This window comes from Tenrec ecaudatus, chromosome 13 (genome assembly GCF_050624435.1).
Source record: "Tenrec ecaudatus isolate mTenEca1 chromosome 13, mTenEca1.hap1, whole genome shotgun sequence".
NCBI lineage: Eukaryota > Metazoa > Chordata > Mammalia > Afrosoricida > Tenrecidae > Tenrec > Tenrec ecaudatus.
This window is the reverse complement of record NC_134542.1, coordinates 90,107,447-90,131,214: the sequence shown is the minus strand read 5'-3', so window position 1 is coordinate 90,131,214 and position 23,768 is coordinate 90,107,447. Positions and strand designations below refer to the sequence as shown.

Genomic DNA, 23,768 nt, shown 5'->3' with positions numbered 1-23,768 from the left:
CGGATAGACAGCTAGGCTAAAGATCGGGTTGCAGACAGCAGGCTGAAGTGTAACAATCTAGGCTTGCGTTAGAACTCAACATGGACATGAGACCACAGCATGATGGGGCTTCAAACAGGTGGTGGAAACACAGAGGGAAAATATAATGGAATTTTCCCATGTACCTTTCTGAAGCCCTTTCATTTCCATAGTGAGGAGTTCAAGCAACTTCTGCATTTTCTGTAATAATTCCTGTTTTCTATAAGCCATTATCACGGGTCTTCTTATGATCAAGTCCCTTAGTCTGAATTACGCCCCTCTTTTTTTCCTTGTTCTATGAAAATCTTTATATGCTTTGATTTATCCAAGAAACTACTATTACTACTGCCAAGAATAAGTTAAAAAAAAAATCCAAAGCCTCCCAGAGGTTCAGAAAATGTTAGACTCAATTTGGTAGCCATCTCTATTAGAGAGCCAACCCAACAGTTAGCCTGGGAAGTAGATTTAAAAAAAAAAGACAGGTCACATTTAGACGAAGACATGGTTACTTTTTATTTGAAGAAAAAAAAAGAAAGTATGTTTTAATAAATACTGCAGAAACATTGACCAAACAAACATACAAAGTGACATCAACTTTAAAAAAATGCAACTAAAGTTCTGTTTGATAACAGTTATAACTTATTTCCTTTTTACAATATTTAAATACAGAAAGCACTTGCCAGCTATTTTGTAATACTGCCCAAAGCATAACGCTGTATCACCCAAAGCATATTAAGTTGGTAACGTATCTGTATTGCATTGGAAATGAATGGAATGGTATTCTCTTGCAGAGACAAAGCAAAGTGCTTGTAAGACATAGACTGAAGGTTGTGACTTCCATCACCTCCTCTCCTGCCACAGTGTCACGGGAGCACAGCATCAACACTTCTAAAATGAAGCGTGGTCACTGGGAAGAGAGCTTGTTTCCAACAAGCGGCAACGATAAATAGGTCGGATCTGGTGTCTTCTCTGAAAGAAGCTCTAAGAGAACTGGGCAAAAAAGTATCTGTAAACGGTTTGAAATGCTGGTTCTTTTCTGTGACAGCAGCGGTCAAGTACTGAGCACAAGCCTCGGCTGAAGCTGGAGAAACGTCCTACTCTTGGGCCAGGGTTGAAAACATATCCTTTTCCCTCTTGGGAGTCCCTAAAGTTTGTGTGAGCAAGTCCTTCTCTTAGGAACGTTCACTAGAAGAAAGCGAACTACACCAGCAGGTGAAATCAATCACCCAGACGCTGCCGGGCTCGGCACTTCATCTCCAGTGAAACGCATCCGAATGCGGCCTCTGCTTGGCGTCTGTGCTCGTGGTGACTGGACCCCAGACCGCTTTACCTACCATCTGTGCTTTCTGCTACGGTTCCTTCATTCATCAGCTTTTCTGGTGAAAATCGTACCTACTTTTGTTTCCATTTCCACCTTGGATCATTCTACGACATCAAACCAAGACACCTCTCGTCAGACTTATCATTTTTATCAATGATGGCAGGGGGGAAAAAAAAGTCAAACAAACCAAACCAGAAAACAAAAACCCAAATCACAACAAAGAAACCACACACCCTCTTTTCTAAACAGCACAAAAATATTACATTGAGCAATTTACCACTTTTTACTGACAATCACAATGATGAACAGGTCATGGGACTGAACAAAAACGAACACCTCTTTTTCGACTGCATCTACGCGTCTCTGTAGTTGCAGGTCTCGCTCCGCATCCTCACAGACGGCAAGAGCCTTTCCTCAGAACCAAACTCGCTCAGCTACCTTCAGGAAGGCAAGATTTCAAAAGCCTCATAAAGTTTTTCCTCTGGATACCCCATGGGTCCTGATACAATTTCCATTTTAATGATGAGCCAGGAGGAAATGAGCTCACATCCTCTAGAAAACGAAATGCTAAGGTCACAGGCCAGTTCCCCAGTGAGGACGGTGTATTAATATATACTTTTTTGCAAAGGAGATTAAAACATTTAAAAATGAAATCAAAGCAGAGATCCGTGAAAAGATTGGAACAAAGGAAAACTCAAGCACCATTCAAAGTGTAATTTTTCTTCGTTCTCAGAGGCACTCGTTTTTCCTCCTTCTCCTCCTCCTCCTCCTCCTCCTCCTCCTTGTCTCTCTAGCCCATTTCAATCTCTCGGTTTTCATTGTTGTTTTTGGCATATTTTTCAAGTCACAATTCAAAGCTCCTCAATGTATTCACATCCCACCACTCTGTCTACATGCCGAAACTAAGGACAGGATTCCAAAAAGATGAGCATCCGTCCAGATGCCTCCCAAGCCTCCAGTTTACAGGGTTTGGGTCCCACACTTCGCTCAGACTTTTCTGCTTCCTTGGCATTTTTGTTTTGTTGTTGCTGTTTTGTACACCAGTTTCCCTTGTCCTCGTCGAACACGGCAGAAGATTCACATCACAGTACAGCTCTTGGCTTTGTCCTTTCGTAAGTCCGTAGCAACTGTTGAGAGTTCTGGTCTGCTGGGCATGTGTGAAATCCGCTTTGTGGCCCTCTGTGATTTGTTCCGCTTAACATTCTTATTTGTCTTGTTCACACACGCCAAGGTGGCCACGTGAAAAATGTCTCTGACGCTATTTTCAGACTGCAAAGATGAGCATTCAATGTAAGTAGCAGCTCCAATCTGTTTGGCCATATTGGCCCCCTGAGAAGCGAAAGAAAGGATTCTTCATCAGCAATGTCTTTGGGAAAAGTGAGAAAGGGTCTTCTACGAAGCAGAGCATGACAGTGCATCATAAAATGGTTTCTAATGGGTTCCCTGAGTTTTCCAAGCATTGCTATGAAATATACACACATGCATTCATTTGAGTTACTTTATTCCTCCCTACGCAGTTACAATCAAGGTCAAGGCTAAGACAAATGCATGACTCGGCACAACTCAAAGATACTTTTTTTTAAACCATGTTATTGACACACATGCTGTGTATGATACAATTTAATGGCTTAAAGATATCAAAAAAGAGTTGTGCAATCGCTGACACAATCAAGTTCAATTCCTCTTCACAGGTGCTGTTACAGACTAGCCTACTGTCACTGGGTCATCAATTAATGAGGGCGAGGCACACACACCCAGTTACAAAGTGACGCAGGAGGAAGAGAGGCACTAAGGAGGTGAGTCATATTCACTGTCAACTGTAACCAAGAGGAACTGGAGGCTTAGGCCTTCCAGGTGGAAGCAAACCAGCCAATCTATTGTTGGAAACAGCTGAAGACCATGAACAGGAACTAAAATTTTTCTACAATGGCTCTAGCAGGAGGCTTGAGCCCATACAGCCTGCTTCGTTCAGCACCTCAGGGGACATTCTGTTTCCCTGGCACTCTTGGCTAGTGCACAAGAAGTAAACAAACAAACAAATAGGGAGAAGGGGTGGAGTTTACAATAGATTTGGAAATTCATGAGATTGTGTCTTTGGGACCAAATACTTTTAGGATATTTATAGCTTTCTGTAACACACAGTGATTCCTAAATGTGGTCAATACAAGCAATACATACAAAATAAGTGTATGAGCATTAAAATACCATATTTAGATAATCACCTTTCTGATTATGGGCTTTAAAGTGATGAAGTCTAAATAAATGCTCAATAGTCTCACATTAGCCCCTTTTCGAATATGGTAGATTTCAAAAGAATGAACTTCTGCACGGATTCTTCTTCTGTCTAAAAAGTTGAGGAAATGCCTGAGCATGATGTTCTAGAGGGACCATGGCCTCTGTCTTCATTCTTTTATTGCATAATTTGCTATAACATAGGATGAGTCCTTTTGATTCTGACCGCATCCTCCTACAGGTACTAGTTACATTGCACCCAGCAGGCGTTGCACAGCTAGACAAGGGGAGCCTTTGAGGAGCCACGTATGGACTTGGTAGGGAACATGAAGGAGTGTATTAACATGTTAGAGATGGGCAGCAGCTCACATTTCATATCATCCCGACAAGCCGGTCTTTCTTTTGGACAGACATAGGACTTCTTATACAATAAGCCACTGAAAAGTATTGGGAAGCCTTCTGACAGGGCCCAGTACCACGCTATAACCTAGTTTCAGTCACACCTTGCTTCAGGGCCCGTTTGTTCCTTCTGTAGGTTTGGGAGCTCTGGTGGCGCAGTGGTTACGTGTTAGGCTACACACCAAAAGGTGGTGAAGTGTGGGACTGCTAGCCACAAGCCACTCCTCAGGAAAAAGACAAGGCTTTCGACTCCCATAAAGAGTTACAGTCTTAGAAACCCACGGGTGCAGTTCTACCCTGCCCGAGAGGGTCACTGAGAGCTGGAATGGACTTGATGGCAGTGAGTTGGGTTTTTTTGTTTGGTTTCAGGAATATTAAAATTATCCTGAGCTCAGAGTTACATGAGGGACGTTTAAATGCTCACTGGAAGGGCACAGGTGTAGAAATGCCAACATTCTTAAATTTGTCCTTGCAGATGGTCACAATACATGGCCATCATACATGACGTTCATAAATGTATACATGATGTTCATCCTGCTCTTTAGTACAGGATCTTCAATCTGGAGTTGACCACTGGTTGAACCATTCGAGATTTATTTTCTGGTTTTCATCCAGTCCTTTATGAATGATGCCTTCTTTCACTCACCCTTTAAAAGATCCACCATTGCATACATACCTGGTCATATGACACCGGTGTCTGCCTGTGATTTGACAGCTCTACTAATGTGCTAACATCTGTCCGGAGGTCAGACTTGCAGCCAACCAACAGCATTTTCGTGTTGGGACAAAATTCCTGGATTTCACCTTTCCACTGTGAAGACACAAATAAAGAAAAAGGGTTAAAAGTTAACAACGTGCTGGCATCCATGTAAGAAGAGAACCAAACTTGTAGTCATCTTCTAAGAAGACATTACACTTTGCTTCTTGTTAACGTGGCTCCCTTAGGGAAGGGGATTGTCTACTATTTTCTATTTTCCCTCTCTGTGACGCATTCGCTGTCCACAGTGCAAAAGACTTCATGGGTGTTGTCTGAAGTTACTTGCAACAATTTCTTATATATTGCAATATCTCTGGGACATAAAGTGCATTACATTAAGAATAATTATGTATCCCGACAAATGACTACATCCTTGGCTATGTGGAGCTGGGACTTCACAGTGTGCAAGGCTGTGAATGAGGCAGAACAAGAACAAGCATTCGCTCCTTCCATCCAGGACATTGGAGCAGCCATCACCCCTATTTAGGCACTGGCGGCAGAGTTATCCTGCCTTCAAAGAGCTTCCCATTGAGTGGCTGAAGCGACACAGACCGTGACATCTGCAAAAGACCATTGGATGGGCTACCAGGAAGGCATCTGGCTCCCAGGCCTCCTAGACCTGAGTTAGATTTAAGTTGCATAAGCAGTTACATGTTTCAATTCAGTTCAATTTAGCTAGTTGTCTACTGGCCTAAAATGAATTATTGGGGCTTCCAGAAAAAACGTGAGTAGAAAATTCTGCAAGTGTTCTGTAAAACGATGACTCATTTGCAGTTGCATATGCTCAAGCTTGAGGCACCGTCAGAATGAGAGACGGGGGCTTAGGGTGTTCACGGAAGTCCTGGTGGCTCTAGGGACGGAGAGGTTAGTAGGGCTGAGGTGCGGATGTGACACCTGACTGATCTCACGCACGTCCACAAATAGGTCATTGAGCTCCCTACTAAGTACTGGGTTGGAAACACATGGGGCTGCCAGAGTGATCATTGACTATTCACTGACTAATGTTTGGTTTGGTGTCTCTAAGTTTGGGTCCGTGTTTTCTGGGAGACGACCTGGGTGGGGCAAAGGGTTGACAAAACCAACTGCTGACTAGAAGTTCGAGGTGTAATTCCACCCAGAAGTGCCTCAGGAGAAAGGCCTGGCGATCTGTTTCCCAGAAGCTAGCATTAACAGCCCTTTGGCGGCCAGTTAGATTCTGACACACATGGGATTGCTGACACAGGCAGTCAACATGACAGCAGCTGGTGGTTGGTATCATCCAGAAAAAAAGTCTCATAATTTCAAGGGTGATGAAGTAGGTAAGAATTTAAAAGACCACCAGAGGAGATACCTCAAGATTTATAGGTTTGGGAGCAATGAACTTGAGTCCAAAGCACACAATGCCAAAAAATGTGGGCTGCGTACAGCAGTGTGCTTTCCGTAATGAACCTAATTTGTTCACTGACTTCTCTTCCTTTCCGCGTCCCTGAATTATTTAGGAGCCATCTACTACAGACGAGGTAGCCCTGGGGTTAAACTGGAAGGTGATTTTGAAAATAAATAAAATAAGAAATCTCTTCTGCTTTAAGTCACTCGAACCTCTTCACTATTCAAGGGCTTAAAAGGATTCAATTAATCAAGACAAACCATGGCGGGGGTTATCGCCAGTTTGCCACCTCACCTGTATGCAACACTCATTAATATCTGTAAGGCCCAAGTCAGTATTCATTTGGTCTTAGAAGACAAAAGCCAAATAAACCAGAAGCAAGGCTTTTCCGCCATAAATTATGCATCACCTGATACTACATCAAGTAAAAACCCAGTCAATAAGGCATCTCTTTCATCTACAGACAAGAGCTAGGCATGTTGTCATGTTGTTCTTCAGCTGCGGAACCACTCTGGCCTCCCTCTGCATGTCGAGTGCTTGTTGACAAGCAGTAGAGGCAGGACAGGCATATTCTTGCTGGAATCTGACAAACCTTAGCATGCTTTGTGGAGGACATAAAATAGCACTAGAAACTACAAGGCGTTAAAAATCTAAATGGAGCCTTTGATGCGATGAAATTCCCATTTCAATGAGCTTGCTGTATTTGTAAATGCTTAACGAGAAGCTGAGGGGGTGGGGCACGGTTCACCTTCAAACGCTAATTTCCTACTGACACAGACAAGCAGTCACACGCCACAGGGAAACAAACTGATAGGAACACACAGGACACAAACACATTCCACTGAAAATGAGAACCAAATGGGGAGGGAAAAACCCCAGACCAACCACATGGCTGCTCCCCACCCCCGCATTCCATGGTACCTTAATGTGGTCATGATGGTGACCGCTCAGCTTACAGTACTGTCAGTTCTCAGCCACATCCTCTGTCTAAGTCTCAGCCTACAGAAAGTGGAGGATGCTTTCGGAGGCTCTGGTTCTCGAGCCCACAGCATGCAGGTCAGGGGAGACAATATATTTGCTAATATCTGCTAGTCCAGGATAGCAATGTGACTTCTAGAACTGCTTTCTAAACCCGTTAAAGGACTTGCCCTATCTCCCAGGAACTGAAGACCTGTGACCACCCTGCCATTGGACCCTTCCTTCTGGCTGCTGCCTGGTTCCTTCTAGCATTTCATTTGGACCCTCTTGGACCCACAGAGCCTCACTGACCTTTGCATTCAGGCCCCGGGTAGGTGCTTTGTAATTTAGAGCTTCCTACAACTGTTCTTTATTAGTATCTCCCAGATACCTCGTCACCTTGTCTGATGCCTGAAAACAGCCCTCTCCTGGGTTTACTCCACTTCTGTTTCTAATAAAAAACTTCTTAGTGAGATGTGGCATCTGTACTAACACAGAGATCCCGGCATTCATTTCAAATATAAATCTGGAGTGAATGAATTGTGTAACGGAAGGAAGAGAAGGCGGGGAAGGAAGGCAACATACAGGGAAGGAGGAAGGGAGGGGGTAAGGAAGTCAAGGCTGGAGGAGTCTACCTGATAGGACAGGGTAGAACTGCCCCTGTGAGGTTCTAAGAGTGTAACTCTTTACAGCAATACGAGCCTCCTCTTTCTCACTCGGAGCGGTGGCTGGTGGTTTCGAACTACTGACCTTGTGGTGAGCAGCCCAACTCATAGCCACTCTGCTATCAAGGTTCCTCCGACATGTATGACAGCAATAAGAAATAACTGTTCTTTAGCTACCCATCATTTCTCCCAAAAGGACTAAAAAGGAGGCTCTTAAAAGGGGTATTTTGCTTCATAGCGTTAGGAAACAAATACTCTAACAGGTTCATTGTCAACACTAGTGACCCATTTGATCCTTGTTTTGCTGTGACCTAAAGAGATCAGTGTTCCAATGACAACACCCAAGGCCAGATATTATGGGAGTACTTGGGCGGCCCTGTCCCACCAGTTTTGCACCTCGATTGTAGAGGTTGCCCAGCACTAAGCTGTCCCATTGTCCCCCAGCACTTGCCTTTTTCAGGACACTGTCCAGAGTCTCTGGTCTACTTATGTCAAAGCAGATCAGCACAGCATCGGAATCTGGGTACGAAAGGGGCCGTACATTGTCATAGTAAGGAGAACCTGGGGGAAGAAGAAGAAACATGTTTTCAGATGAAAATCCCTTTGTCTGCCATGCCTTCACTCTTGCCCTTTCAAGCTAAACCCCTTTAAATTCAGCCCTTGATCCTTGAAAGAGAATGTGAACAAACAAATAAAAACCAGGTTAGTAATAGATTTCTCCCCACCAGAAGATAAGTAAATCATCACCGTGTCTGCTCTGAATTCAATGGGAGGACCTGGGACCCAGAGTAGAAATCTAGCAGGTTCAAAGATGTCAAAGATCAGAATGCCCAAGTGCCCAGTAGAATCCACGTCTTAAGTGTACACCCCTCTCCTCCATAGCTTTGGGGTCCCCCGTGTCAGTGTCTTCATTCATAAATATAGATTATGTAATACATGACAATATCTGTCGAGTATTACATAATCCAGACAGTGCCTGGAATTTAATGTGGGATCAACTCGCTCGGAGTCAGAATAGACACAATGGCCCCTGGCTTTTCGTCTGTGCGGCGGTTACAGGAGCCATGGCAGCGCAGTGGGCTCGGCTGTAGGCCACTAAGTGGACGATCCGTGGTTCAAAGGAGCAGCTGCTCCTGAATAAAGTTCCAGGGTCGCAGACTCACGACAGTGAAGTTGCGCTCAGTTCTGTAAGATCTCCATGACTTAGAATGGACTCGATGGCCGGGGTCTTTTTCAGCACAATCATCATGGTTGTGTTGTTGCTGCTCTTGGTTAGAGCCAAGTGGTGGCAAGCACCATAAGCCAAGTTACTTCCTGAGAACAGAACTAAAACCTCCTGTCACAGAAGAGTGGGGGGTGGGGGTGGGGGACAAGGTCGGTTCAGAGAGAACCATAGTAAACCACACCAGTGTCCTAACTCTGTCCCAAAGTGACAAGTTTGGATAAGCTACCGACTTTTGAGCTTGCTTACCAAAACATATTCCCAAACCTTGTATAGATGCTTCCTGTGAGGAACAGGGAATGTAATAAATGCCATACCGGAGTAGGTCGCTTTTGTACCCGGTTCCATCTCTAACACTGACAGCGAGTCATGATCCAAAGATTTTAGCATGGAAGCCCAGTCCCCTCCCTGGCCCAATGTGGGGGGGGGGGGTAAGAGGGGAAAGCAATGGTTGCTATCATGTTGATTCTGATTCCTGGTGACTCTGTGTGTGTCAGAGCAGAGCGGCTCCCCATCGGATTATAACGGCTGATCCCTATGGAGCCAGACTTCTTCAGAAGGTGGACTCAAACTGCCAGCCTCTTAGTGAGCAGCCAAGTGCATAGCCCATTTACACCATCTAGGGTCACCAACACTTCAAGCTACGACCCCACTGTTTGAACTGCAAAACACTCTAGTCTTGAGCGATTCTCTTTATTCCAGAGGATGGGCCATTACGGGAGGTCAAGCTGGATAAAATGGAGTGACTATAAAATTCAATACAGCGTGCCAGTAGCTATTTATTTTCACCCTATGTCTAACCTTGACCCTGACTTTGACCCTGACCCTATCCCTCCCAGTAGCTATTTTTCCCCCTCTCAGTAGTCTGACATTTCACTAATATTAACATTAAAACAATAGAAAGAAAGGAGAAAATCAGTTCACTGGCTACAAAATACATTATGATTTTTTTGACGCTAGAGTCGAGAGAGAAAAGCTAAACCACAAAGTCTGTGTGAAATCCAATTCCACTTTGACATCACTTTCTCTTTCTAGCAGGAAAACACATGACACGGTGTGCCCTGATCAATCAAAGCCTCCCCAAAGTCGACAGGAGAGGAAGATGGCAAGGAAGCTTTTAAAATGAGCGTTTACATTCCTATCACAACAAAACTTTCCAGGAGTCTGCTCTTGGGATGCAGACGTTACTGGTTCAGAGAGAGATGCATTCTAATGAAAATCTCTTCTGGGTTCTTGAGATTCGCCCTGGAACCTCCAGACCACCCTCTGGCCTTCTCACTGGCTGTTCTAAGGATGCGGCCACACAGCTTCCAGCCAGGTGTGTGAGCTGGTGAGGCAGGGAGACAGGAATGCTCCCCGAATCAGGAAGAAAAGCGCGAACAAGTAAAGACAATCTAAACCAGGATTTGTCACGCGCCGCTGCAGCAGCTCCTCCACCACATCTGGAAACAGGGCGCCCATGGCTCAGAGACTGCCAAAGTGAACGATAGTGTCCAAAAGCTTCCTGGATTTAGCATTGGCAAATCAAGCCGTTTTCAATAACCAGGCAGATTAGATTGGGGTCATCTCTGAAAATAACGAACTCTGGCTGCCTTTTCAGCAACTCAAAGGTCTCTGAGATTAAGAGAAAAATTCACCAACAGTTTGCCGCTGGAAACATGTTGGAGTCAGAGCGAGATGACTTAACAAGATATATGGACATATTGGTATTTCTAGTTCTGTGAAGTTCAGATGTCCTCAACTTCACCCTTTCCTAGTTCTGTGCCGTAAACACTTAGGAATCTCCTCCCAAACTGGCAATACGAAAATTCCAATTTATAGGGGAAACCCTGCACAGGTCCTCAGACAGGACCTTTTCCCCAGACCCCAAAAGCCAGAGCAGCCCCAAGCCAGAGACCAGACCAAGTGTCAGGGGCTTTCTTTCTTGTCATCCACTCACATTAAGAAGACAATGACCTCTCTGTAGATACTTTCCAGTTTTAGACCTGAACTTCAGAGGCTGGCTTATGAGAATACTTAACTGCTGCTCTCAAATCTATAAGAAATCACATTTTTCAGATCCTCAAATCAAGACAGTTGGAGAAGAGCAAAGCTGTTTACAACTGGGAAGACTGGGAAAGCCCAGCGCACCCGGTGTCCCCATTGGGGCCATCACCACGTGGTGCCAAGGGTCTCCTCCCTTTGTGTGCAGTGCCTCCCCTCCCCCACCCACTTATGGTCACAGAGGAGACCTGGCTTTGTCTCCAGCAGGCAGCCAAGCCTCAGACTCCCATGCTTAGTGGGTAGATCCCCAAAGAACTGCAAAAACAAAGGCTTTGGCCTGATTTCCAAATGAAACCGGTTTCACAAGCGGAAACAGAATTCTTGGAGACATCTGTTTTATTTGATGTTAGGCTTTGAGTGAAAATGCACAGGGGGCTTAAAAAGTTCCCGAGAAACAAACCGCGTGGCTGGTGGATGGGAGAGAGGTAATTTTTACAGAGCTTTAACAAGACCTAATTAGGAGTGACATTTTGATCCGTCCTATTACTTTTGCTAATGAAGAGTGCTGGGTGGAGATCACCAAGAGCGTCCAGAGGTAGCAATAAAAATAATCGCCACCTTTATTAGGTCTGAGCATAATTTGCCTAACCACCAACCAGAAGAATGATTTGTCATAAGAAAAGAAGATGTCATTTTACATACGTAGATAGATAAAGATGTAGCTAGATAGATAGATAGGCTATGAATAAAAAAAATTTAGGGGTGGGGAAAGGGGAGAATATGTATTGATTTTCAGCATAAAAAAATGGATATCATCTACAAATACAAAAACCTAACAACTCATCAGCTAAGCAAGTCCTTCCAAAACAAATAACTTGGGGTGAAACACACAGCCCTTCAACTAATTCACACACACACACACACACACGTGCGCACACACACACGCGCGCGCACACACACACATGCGCACAGAGACATACACAGTCATTAAAACAAATTCGTGAAGAACAAAACAAAACAAAGCTAGCCTGTTCCATGTGTTTGCCCTGAGCACAATGCAGTGTTCCCTGGAAGTCCCTGCAATGTCCAAAGGAGTGCACAAAGGAAGCAGAGGCGGCGAAGGCAAATAGGGGAAGTGCACAGTGCTCAGGAGCATGTGTGGGGTAACAGCACCATGGAGGGGGAGGCATTCCAGGAATGCTCTTGTGAAGTGAGAGGCAGTAGTGTGGGGAGGCCAGGGCATTAAAGTAAACCCATGAAACAAGAACAATACCTGCCCCTAATCCCTACATCTCCCCAGAAAGGTCTCAAAATATGGGGTTAAACTAAACAGAAAGAGGAAAAAAGGAAGAAGAAAAAAAAAAGAGAGAGAGAGATGGTTTGCTTAAGATGCCCTTGAAAAGCTTCCAGGGCAATTCTAGAACTAAGCACCAGGAGACAGGGAGCTAAACATCTGTCCTTTGACTGAACCTGGCCCTCCCTGCCATTGAGGAGATGCCAACTCATGGGGACTCTGTCTAGGCCAGGGAAGAACTGTGCCTGTGAGTTTCCAAGACTGTGATGTTTTTTTATTTTTTAGTCAACTTATTATGGACTCTTACAGCTCTTAGAACAGCCCACCCATCAATTGTATCCAGCACACTTGTACACATGTTACCATCATCATTCCCTAAACATTTAAGGTACTTTCTGCTTGATCCCTTGGTGTCAGCTCCTCTTTTTCCCCTCCCTCTTCCCTCTCACCCTTATGACTCCTCGATAAATTATAAATGATTGTTTGCATATCTTACACGGACCGCTGTCTTCTTCCCACCACGTTTCTGTTGTACACCCCGCTGGGGTGGGGATTATGTTTCCCTCAAGGTTTCCCCTTTCTCCCCTCAGCCCCTCACCTTCCCCCTACTCTCATGGTATTGCTGCTCCCATTTCTGTTCCTGAGGGGTTTATCTGACCTGGATTCCATGTGTCCTGAGCTCTTATCTGTACCTGTGCACATGCTCCAGTCTAGCCCTCAGTGAAAGGCAGGACTGGGGTCATGATAATGGGCGGTGAGGAAGCCTCAAGGAACCAGAGGAATATTATTTCATCTGTACTGCGCACTGGTTGACTCCTCCCTCCCTTGTTACTTTTCTGGGAGAGAAGGTCTTATTGTCTACAGATGAGCTTTGAGACTGTGAAGATGACTTCTTTACTCTGTCTTTGGCCCATGGAACACGGGATGGTTTCCAACGGCCAACCCTCGCAGTCAGCCCTAATGTGTTTCCACAAGGCCATTTGTCTCCTTTGAATGGACTTACTGAACTTTGACGACAGTACCTTAAACATGTCTTGCTATCGATGTGTTTTATTTATATATTTTATTTCGTAGGTACCTACACGACATACAGTTGAAGTCCAACAAGTCTCGGTACTGAGCTTGTCCTGTCAAAGAAAACACGCAGTGTATGGCATATGCTTCATGCATATGGAAAGTCTCAGGGGCAGCCTCACACGTTTCGTGTCTCTTATCCCGCGTGAAACTTCAAACACACAGCCCTATTCCAAAGTTTTTTCGTATCATCCTGTCAGATCTTCAAAGGGGAAATGTCCTGAAAGTACAGATTGAAAAGAAACGACTATACCACCTGTACCCCGTGCATGTGAACGAAGGGCTTTGCCCAGGTGTACAGAAAAATAAGTACACACCAAGGTGCTCCACATGCCTCAAGCTTAGGACACAGCAGCAACTTCTGAAATGGCTCTTAATATTTCAGGTCTAGCCATCTTTGCCTTCACGATCATTAATTCTGGGTGAGAGCAAGATTTCCAATCCAAGAATAGTCACGGGATGCCTCACCCAGAAACTAATTCTTCAAACACATACCTGCCTGCTTAAGTCACCACCTCACAAAGATAGAACACTCCATATATGTACATAATTAAATGTATATGGGAGGGACTTATGCCCAAAAGGAAAGTTTTATAGAATCTTTTGCAAAACCAGTCTGTGCTGTGAGGCTGTACACGAGTCTGGGAACTTAAAAAAAAACTGCTTCTAGTTGAATAGTTCACATATGGAGTTTTTCTGGCTTGAACTTGAAATTGAAAACCAAACAAAAAATGTTCCTTCCTCCATAATTTCAACTGGGAGCAATCAAATCAGAATATAGCATATTTTTTGTATTATTATCTGTCTCGGGGCTCTGGGTGTTAGGGGCCATCAAGTCCGTTTCAACTAAGCAACCCTATAAACAACACACTGAAGCCATGTCCAGCCATGCACCATTCTCACAAGCATTCCGAAGCTGGAGCCCCTTGTTGGAGCCGCTGTGACCAGGTCTCCTGGAGGCCCTTCCTCTTCGCTGGCCCTCCTGTGCTATTAATTGTCACCGATCCCCAAAAGACCATCTGTGCCAAACAGCACGGCACATGCACTGCATGTAAACCCGGGGCTGCTCCCATCAAACGGCACTGCCTCATGCCATCACAAGGCAGGGTGAACCTCAGAATTAGCAACCATGTCAAGAATGTGAATCAAGCCTGGGCAGAACTTTCCTATGGGGCTCAGCCTAGATGCTGCTTCACTCACCCCCCCCACCCCCCACCCCACCCCCAGTCATCTGCACTATAAACGCCATGCCAGCAAATATGCAATAAATCATCCTGGGGAATGGCATCCTGTTTGCTGCTTCTCTTCATGCTGTTTAGCATTAACTCAGGTGTTGACTTCCATGGGAACCTGTGTGCATTGATGGTTTGTTCTCCTCATGGCGTCAGGCGTTGATATTCCTCAGGCCACTGCAGGTACGCAGTGAAATGCTTTTTCAGAAGGGTGGCGCTATCATGGATACTTTGGAACTTTAACTAAAGCTTCTGCCTTCTGCCAAGGGTTCCCAAACATGTGTGGCAGAATTCGATTATCTTTTAATTCCATTTTTTCCACAAAATTGTGTACTCCTCATTTGACTGGGGTAACTACAAAACATGAGAATCAGAGTATTTTGCTTACAGTGGAACCATGGACAGCCAGGCAGGTTTAAGAAATAGAGTACAGGTATGTATTAAGTACAAATTTGTATTCCCATTAGTGGTAGATTGCAGTTTTTATGTTCATACTATACTTAAAAGAGTTCCATGAGTCAATTTACCTTTCCTGATATTGTGCTATCAGGCTCATTTTCCAAAATTAATGTGCACGTAGCACCTGGCCAAACTTCTGAATAGTTTACATTTCATGCCAATGAAATTTGACTTGTTAAAGGGGGACACTGAGTAATGCTGCCAGTATGTAACAACTGAGGAGACATTAAAAGGATATCAGAAAATGATTGAGAGGCACAAGGCATTGGGCATAATCTACCAGGCATCATATGCTGGTGGCGTAGTAGTTACGCATTGGGCTGCTAACCACAAGGTCAGCAGATGAAATCCACCATCAGCTTTCAGGTAAAAAGACAAGGCTTTCTACTCCTAAAAAGAGTAACAGTCTGGGAAATCCACCAAGGCACTACTACTACCCTATCTTACAGGGTTGCTAAGAACCAATGGCAGTGGGTGAATGATACTGGTCCTTGAGGGGTCTTGGTGACATAGAGGGTTACAAGTTGGCTGCTAAACAAAAGGTCCATAGTTTGAACCCAGCAATGGCTTCTAGGGAAGATGAAGCTCTGTACTTCCAGTCTTGGAAACTCCCCTCGGGGCAGCTCTGTCCTGTCTTACAGGGTCACAATGAGGCAGCCTTGACTTTGGTCAATTTGGTGGGTTTGGCTTTTTTTTTAAGATTGTTTTATTAGTCTGAAGTGTGTTTGCAACATGCAAGGAGGACTGGATGGAAAGGGAAACATCTGGTTATTTCAGATGATGCCAGAGTGACCCATTGGACAACCCACTGAATGAGGGAGAACCTGGGCTGCAGAGGGGGTTAAAAAAACAAACGAAAGCACAAATGGGGCTGCAAGGAAAATGCTAAAAAGAAACAAAAGAGGGATCTAAAGACAAATGTAGGCTTCGAGAAGACATTCACTTTAATGTTTCCCCCCATAAATGGCTAAAATGGAAATTGCAGTGTGGTGGGAAAATCCCCCAATGCAGTTTGTTCAATTTGTTCTTGGATACTACCATCCAAGTGTGTAGTATGCAGATGTCTGTTTTACCTGAACCCTCTTCTCTGATTGTGCTTCGGTGAGAAAGTTCAAGTGTTTTTTGCCTGAATTTGATCTCGCACCTCGAAGCTCTTAGGGATCATCACTAACTTTATGGAATGTCTGGCTTTCTGCAATCTTAAAACTCAGGTTTCTTTGGCCCCTTTGGACATTCTTACTTCCCCTTTCTCTAAGCAGGTTGAGTCAGAATTCTTCAACATTAAAAGAAAACCTGTTTCCCCTCAGTCTTTAAGTGTAAGCATATCTCCAGGTGGGAAGATGCTAAAGACTTCGAATGGGCAAGCAGACTTCTGGAAATAAGGAATAGCATTGGGCTAGCTTCAGTGAGTACTGATTTGCCAGTCAAGGGGTCTGGGCTGGTCACATCCCCTTCAACAATTCTGCAGGGACTGCCAAAGCCAGCTTCAGATTCAGAGCCCCTAGGCTTACCAGGGAGGAGGAAGTATATTTGTCCTGTGCTGTCGTCTCAGAAGATTTCCACAAATGAACTCCTTACTGTGTTCAAAAACCATTTGTAGGTATCTTTTATCAATTAAATTCCCAACATTTATCTAGCTGTCTCATTTCATTTCCTTCATGCTTTGGGGAAAACCTGAGCATTTAAAATTTTATCATTACCTCTTTTTTGGCCACCTTTGCAACAAGCCTTGACAATTGGATTGCGTGTATCTTGAGGGCAGGAGCTCTCCTTGCCCGATGTTGTAACTTCCCCTGCCGTGCCCCTGCAACATCTTGCAACGTGTATGCACGTGGCATGCCCTAAAAACAATTCTGATTTGATCATCATTTCTGTATGCCTCCTTCCGGTGTGTTAACTTTATTGATTCAATCTTAAAATAAGAACCGCTGATTCCTGGATTAATTACCATATATACTCGAGTATAAGTCGATCCGAATGTCAGCCGAGGCACCTAGTTTGACCACAAAAAACTTAATAAAAAATGTGCTGACACAATGGATGGATGGATGGATTGTAATAAGAGTTGTCCGAGCGCACAATAAAATGATTTTTTTAATGTGCTGAAAGTCCGCTTATCCATGAGTATATACGGTATCCAGTAATGTCCAACACCACTGCTAGTGTCAACCTGTGTTAATCAACAATTCCATTAGAATATTTGTCTCCGGATCATTCTTCAAATTGGATGTGCAAGCTCTCAACTGAACACTATTGGCAACTCTTGTGTAAGCGGAGGAACTTGTCCTCAACGTAAAATCCACACCAAACCCATTGCCCTCCGACCCATTCCAACTCATTGTGGCCTTGCGGAACAGAGAGGCAGAACTGCTCCAAAGGGTTTCCGAGGTTGCAGATCTTTGCAGAAGGCGATGGAAGAGTGCTGGTGGATTCAAACCATTGACCTTCTAGCTAGCAGCTGCATGCTTTAGCCACTGTGTCACCAGGGCTCCTCCATCAAAGAAGGGTCATGAGGTCCTTAAGATTCCCTCTGCCTTTCTTTATTCTAAAATAAAATAAAGGACTACTTTTACTGCTAACAGTGCTAGAACAAAGCAGGGCGTCCCGCTCACACAATTACCCATGGCCCCAAGAAGCTGGTATCATGGTGCGGCTTTAAAAGCATAGCCATGAGTTGAAAGTATAGTTATTGCAGGGAATTTTACCAGTGAAACTGAATATGTTAAAAAGAATAACGTGCCTTAAGTAAAATGTGCATGAACTTCCCTTGGTTAGGAGGTGGCACGAACGATTATTGCTCCTGAAATCGCATGGGTTCAGATTACAGGGCAATCAAATCTGAGAAGATATGGTGATTCCTGAATGACCGAAGTGTCTATTATTAGGAAGCATTTGGCTTCATCCTACACATTAGTTCCGTGCTTGGCAAACACGGCCAATGTTGAAGCGCAAGATGTTAGAGCTCTTTTTGGTCGCATTTATCACTTCAAGAGAACATGAGCCATTGTTTTCTGGACCCTCTGGGATGAATGTGAAAATCATTAGGAGTAACTATTCATGAAAATGCTCACCCTATCGGGGCAAGGGGCCACTTTTCTCTGTCAGAATCAGGAAATTATGGACCTATGTCTAAAGATCACCTTTAACCCGCTTGCCCCACTTACAGAGACTCCACGGGGAATTTTTTCTCTTAAAGTGGCCAGCGGGAAGGAGCTCACTGTTGTGGTTGTTATGAGTCCTTTCTAAAAGCACCAGTCAGCATTGATTCAATCACAGTGAGTTTGGGTTTGGGTTATTTTTGGTTTTTGAGAGGGGTGTGTATAGAGCCCCGGTGGCACTCTGGGCAAGTGATGGGCTGCTAACTGCAAGATTAGTGGTTCAAACTCACTAGGTGCTCCTCTGAAGAAAGATGAGGCTGTCTGCTTCCATATACATTTACGGCCTCAGAGACCCTATTCTCAGGCCACTCTGAGACGGAATAGACTGGAGGCAGTAAGTTAAGGAGGGTAGCATGTCAAGGGACTGTACGGCCAGGTGGACAGGGCAGGGCACAGGAATCCAAATACAAATTAGTCTCTTCATCGATTGACAATGAGGCAAATGGCCCTCCCAGCCTCATTGCCCTCCACAGACTGTAAGATTCTTATGGGCAAGGCCATGTTTCATGTAACAGTACAGCCTAACAGCCTGCTCAGAGTAGGTACAGAAAGAAAGGAGAGAGGAAGAAGGCCAATATGTTTTAAGTTACGGTGCTACCAGAAATGGGAACCAGGTTACTTGCTTCATGATTGTTGTAGGGAGTCTCCTGGGAAGTGGCTGCTGGTCAAAAGGTTAAAAGTTCAAGTCCATCCAGAGTGGCCTGAGGAACAAAGGGCTGGTGATTTACCTCTGACATGGCAGCCATTGAAAACTCTTTGGAGCACATTTCTACAACACACGGGATTCTGCCTTGTGTCAGAATCCACTCCAAGGGAAAGGGTTTTCATTGGCTTACTGCAAATTGGCCCTGCATATAATATCTCCACGCTCACTTTGTTCTTTGTCACAACTGAATTGGCAGTTTTGCCTACACATGCTTGTAGGACTACTTGGGAGGAGGGCAAGGGAGGAGCACGGCGACCTAGAAGTTACTCCAAATTTAGAGGACAGAAAGGAGTTGCGTCTGCCTCCTAAACTGCTGCTCGCCTCTCTGCCCGGACTTTGACATCATTCAAAGGAAAATCGTTTATGCCACGTCTCTCCATCTGAAAGGAAAGGCAGATATACCCAATTTCCCCATATGAATGCCCTTAAACTTCCACAAAAGTGGAGGAGGGGAAAATAATTTGACATTTAGGACTTGAGGTTTGGTTTGAGCCTTCCCTCCAGAGCTGACTTGATGGCAGTTGGAAAATAAATAAATAAATAAATAAATACATATATACATACATATATATGTATATATATACATATATATATATATATATATATATATATATATATAGAGAGAGAGAGAGAGAGAGAGAGAGAGAGAGAGAGAGAGAGGCATAGGGCACATGCAATTATTTTCACTAGCTGAACTAAACAAAAGTCTTAGTGGACAAAGAAAATGCCAGACATTTGTCAAAAAAAATAATAATAACCCTTCTCAGAAATTTGACATGGAAGCTTGCGATGAAATGGAAAACTGCTAAGGATATAGGAAATAAGTTGCCTGAGCAACGGTTCCTGTTAGCTGTATTTTACTCATCAATAGCAACACATGTTTGGTGCAAATAGCCTATTCTTGGTAGTTAAACAAAGCTTGGATGACTGTGCTTAATTAAGTAGCACTGCACCTTATGAACCGCATCGTGGCTTTCTAAGTAACTCCCTTTTCCTTTCTTTTCATTCCCACCTGTGCAAGTCTAAATCCCAACCAAGCGTTGGTGACCGGATACGTTTGCAGTGCCATATCTTCTCAGTCACAGTTTTCAAACCTTTAGGGTTTCGGTTGAGCATGCACGGGCATTTGTTTCATTAAATAAAAATACAAGTGATTATTTCACTACAGACTTCATTTCAGGTGATCATCTCTAATTTGGTGAAAGGCAGTGTTTATGAATTTGCCTTCTTTGGGCACAGGTAATTCAGTGGTAATAAATGCCAGAATAATCTCATCTTTTTGGAAATTAAGCATGATTATGCATCTCGTTCATCCAACAGATTTTAGTGGGTGCTTACTGTGTGCAAGGCATAGGTGCTACATGTTACAGAGACTATACAGTGTAGAATTTTGATGAAATACTTGAAAATATCTTAAGTGATATTTATCTGCATGTGGGATGATTAGCCTTCAACTATAAACTGCTCAGATCTGGTTTTCCTGACCCTTTAAACATATTATTATGTTCTAGCCCTTTGGAAACAATGCACCTTTTCTCTTCTCCAAGAGGGGGAAAATCAATTTAGACCTTTGGGCCCCTAATCTAAAATCTCAGTTGGTGGTCTTATGATGCTTGAAGCTTGAGACGTGGGAAGTATAAGCTCATTCTTCCCCCTCCCTCGGCGAGAGTCTCATTCCTATGGACACGCAGAAGCCTGGCTCTGCCCAGCCCAGGGGGTCACTGTGAAGGGAAACACATCCTGGGAAACTTGAGGATTGGCCTAATCCAGTGTACTAAAGCCAAGCCTGGTTTAGCTGGGAGAGACCCTGCCCAGTATTCTTTCTGCAAATGATTAAGGTGAGACCCAGGGAGAGAGAGATGATCTGGGTTAGCTAAGAGCTAAAATCTACACACAACTTTGTATTAAAGTCCTGACCAGACCCATCCCCTCACCCAGGCCTAAATAATTCTTATCATGCATTTGGGGTTTGGGCCCAAACAGGGTCTACCGTGGGTAGGTACGTATAGGTGCTTATTAGTGGCTACATATCGACTGCCCTATAGGATCTGTTGAAGAATTTGAGCCCATGAAGTATTCACCAAGGGAAAGGGGACAGGGGACCTTACTGCCATTGCGTGGATTCCAACTCACAGTGATTCTATAGGGAAGTGCAGAATTGCCTCTGTGGATTTCCACGCCTGATTCTTCAGGGGAGTAAGACACTCTTGGGGGCGGTAGTTTCAAACCTCTGACCTTGAGGTTAGCGGCTGATAGTATCAGCAACTGTGCCGGTACTAGGTTATGTAATACATTTCCGATAAGAGCAACTTTTGAAATGAAACACAACAGCACATTTAGGCTCCATCTACGAGTCTGCCCGTGAAAGGCCCTGTCCAGAGCACAGGCGACCCTGGTCCTGCTGCTCAGGACGAGACTGGAGGGAGCCTGAGCTCAGGCCAGCGACCAAGAGACACACTAGTGGGAGACTTCCACGCTGGCCTTTGTGCAAGGGCTGTCTCCTGAGACCCAGGCAGTCTGGTCGCTTCCTCTCCCTCTCCGCGTCCCTGGGGGTGGGGGTAGGGGTGTGGGTGGAGGCTGCTGAGGTTGTAGCCAAAGGCTGTGGGAAGCTGGAATGGTTCACAAGCACCCTGGCGAATCCACTGCCAGCAGAGCGCCACTCCACCCCGGGGCCTCCCCTCAAGACAACCCAATGTGCGTGCTGGTACTTGAGCGCTCCTCCCCACAGTTTCAGCCCAGATTTGGATCAGCTCTCCTGCTGCCGCCCAGTCCCCTCCCAAACTCCTGGAGTTAAGAAGAGGGGGCTTCACTGGGCCTTTTCCAGCGGCTCCCCCTCCTCCATGGGGCTACACCCTTTTTGGAAATGAGCGCTCTTTGCCTCCAGGCACTGCTGGCAGGGTGGGCGGGTGCTTGGGGGTCCCCTGCCCCCAACGCCCATACTCACACATACTCACAACTCCTAACTCAACCCCACACTGGAAGCCGCCCTGCTGTCTATGCGCACCAGGTTGGTGGGTGGGCGCCTGGGAAGGCACTAACCTGGCCTTGAACCCCACGACCCTTGAAAATAACCCACCACGGGGCCAATAATTCAACTGGACGACAAGGTCAAAGGCGAATCCAATAGTGCGGTTGGCGGCCCAGCTGGCAGGCGGCGCCTCAAGCAGGGTCAGGAGGGAATGACGTGGACAGAATGGAACGGCGTGGCCACCAAGGGCCTCGCGCAGGCAGGTTAGCACCGAGGCGGCGCCGGCGACAGGCGGCGCGGAGAGGAGGCCGGGCGGCTGCCCACAGCTCCTCGGTTCTGCCCGCGCCGCCTGCGCATTCTTGGCTGCAGGAGTCACAAGCCACCCGGCTGCCGGCGCTCACGTTACAGAGCCCCCGACCCCCCCCCTCACCCCGAGCGCGGATTCCGCCCGTAACCGCGGAGCTCTTGGGGTTTTCTCCCTCCTCCCACCACCCCTGCCGGCACCCAGCTCCCCAGACTACCAGCAGGTTAGATCCAGGCGAGGCGCCCGGCGCCAGGCAAGCAGTTCCTTCCCAGGCAGCGCACTCCTCACCCCGGACCCCTCAGCTCCCCACCCCGCTAGCAGCCGGCCACCAGGGTCACCCCGGAGCGCCCCGGACACCAGCGGCTCCCACCTCGGGTCACATTGCAGACGCACAGACACTTCTGCCGCCCTTAGCTCCCCCCTCCCCACCATCGCCCCACTTAGAATGAAGAAAATTGCCACCCAGCAGGGAACATGGGAATCTCTCCGAGGGGCCAAGGTTAACCAGAGCGCTGGAGCGCTGGGGTCCGTGCCAAAAGAGAACCCGCGGAGACCCGCCGCCCACCCCCGGCAAACCCCCTCCTGGCGCCACGCGGCCCGCGGAGTCGCTTACCCGAAGTGTCCCACAGGCTCAACTCGATTCTTTGTGCGTCGATTTCAAAACTGGCCGTGTAATTCTCAAACACTGTAGGGACGTAATTCTGAGCAAACAAAATCGACCAGGAGAGAAGGGGAGAAAGAGGGCAACGGGGTTAGCTGGAAATGCACAACCCCCGGCGGGCACCCTCTGAAAACCTCCTGGCCCCACAGCCCAGCGGGAAAACGCGCCCCAGGCTCCACGCCGGGACTCTTTCCCAAACCCGTATCTGAACCGCCGCCGCCGCTCCAGCCCGCTGGCGGGTCTGGCACCCAGGAAGGCACACGTTTCTGAAGCTCCCAGCCCCGAGTGCGGTGCGTTCCAAGCCCTACAGGCTCCCAGCCCACTTTCCCTTGCCCAGCAGTCTAACCTGGGGGAAACCACTCCGCATCGAGAAAAAAGACTTAAAGGGGGGGGGGACTTTGAAGTGGGGAGCGCAGGAAGAAGGCCACCCCAGAAGAGGACCCGCGCCCCTCCGAGCTCAGGCCGGCCACACTCACCTCAGGGAAGCAGTCCTTGGCGAACACATGCAGCAGCGCGGTTTTCCCACACTGACTGTCTCCCACCACCACTATCTTGCATTTCACGTTCTGATTAGGATCCATGATCGATTTACTGGATAATTTCTGGCTGGCTCTTCTCTCCTTCATTGATCTTGCCTTATTTTCTCTAGGAACAGTAATTTTTTTCTTGAAAGGAATATATATATATATAATTTTTCTCTATATAAAAAAAAAGCTGATATAAAAATAAATCGCAAGGCTGTAGGAACCCCCTGAAATGCAGCGCGGATCAGGAGGGGAGCGAGTGGAGCCGACTCTTTTCTCCCCTCCAACAAGTTTTACGCCCGACTCCACACCTAGCTTCCCAAGTCCAATTCCGCTCTGACTGCTTTGTTTCACGCTCTCTGCGCCGCTTTATACGCCCGGCCTTCCAATCCTCTTCTTTCTCAATGAGAGAAGGAAGCTGGCCCGCCTCCTCCCCTTTTATGGAGCCTGGGAGCCGGCGCCGCCGCT

The 23,768-nt window shown here is 46.1% G+C and overlaps 1 protein-coding gene across 1 annotated transcript; it reads right to left on the bottom strand.

Annotated features, from left to right (window-relative positions):
- Positions 1-506: 506 nt before the first annotated feature.
- Positions 507-23,660, bottom strand: RND3 (Rho family GTPase 3). Its single transcript, XM_075529810.1, has 5 exons — positions 23,253-23,660; positions 22,729-22,816; positions 8,167-8,276; positions 4,647-4,781; positions 507-2,668 (listed from the first exon to the last, which is right to left on the bottom strand). Exons 1-5 carry the CDS (start codon positions 23,400-23,402, stop codon positions 2,417-2,419), a joined length of 735 nt encoding a protein of 244 aa, XP_075385925.1. The 5' UTR covers positions 23,403-23,660; the 3' UTR covers positions 507-2,416.
- Between the last annotated feature and the right edge of the window lie 108 nt (positions 23,661-23,768).

Bases quoted from the DNA above. Each gene is read 5' to 3' on its own strand.
- RND3 (XM_075529810.1), bottom strand. From the start codon at position 23,402: ATGAAGGAGAGAAGAGCCAGCCAGAAATTATCCAGTAAATCGATCATG. The intron at 22,817-23,252 runs GTGAGTGTGGCC...TTGTTTGCTCAG, and splicing joins CCAAGGACTGCTTCCCTGAG to AATTACGTCCCTACAGTGTT. The intron at 4,782-8,166 runs GCAAGTGCTGGG...GTGTCTTCACAG, and splicing joins TGGACAGTGTCCTGAAAAAG to TGGAAAGGTGAAATCCAGGA.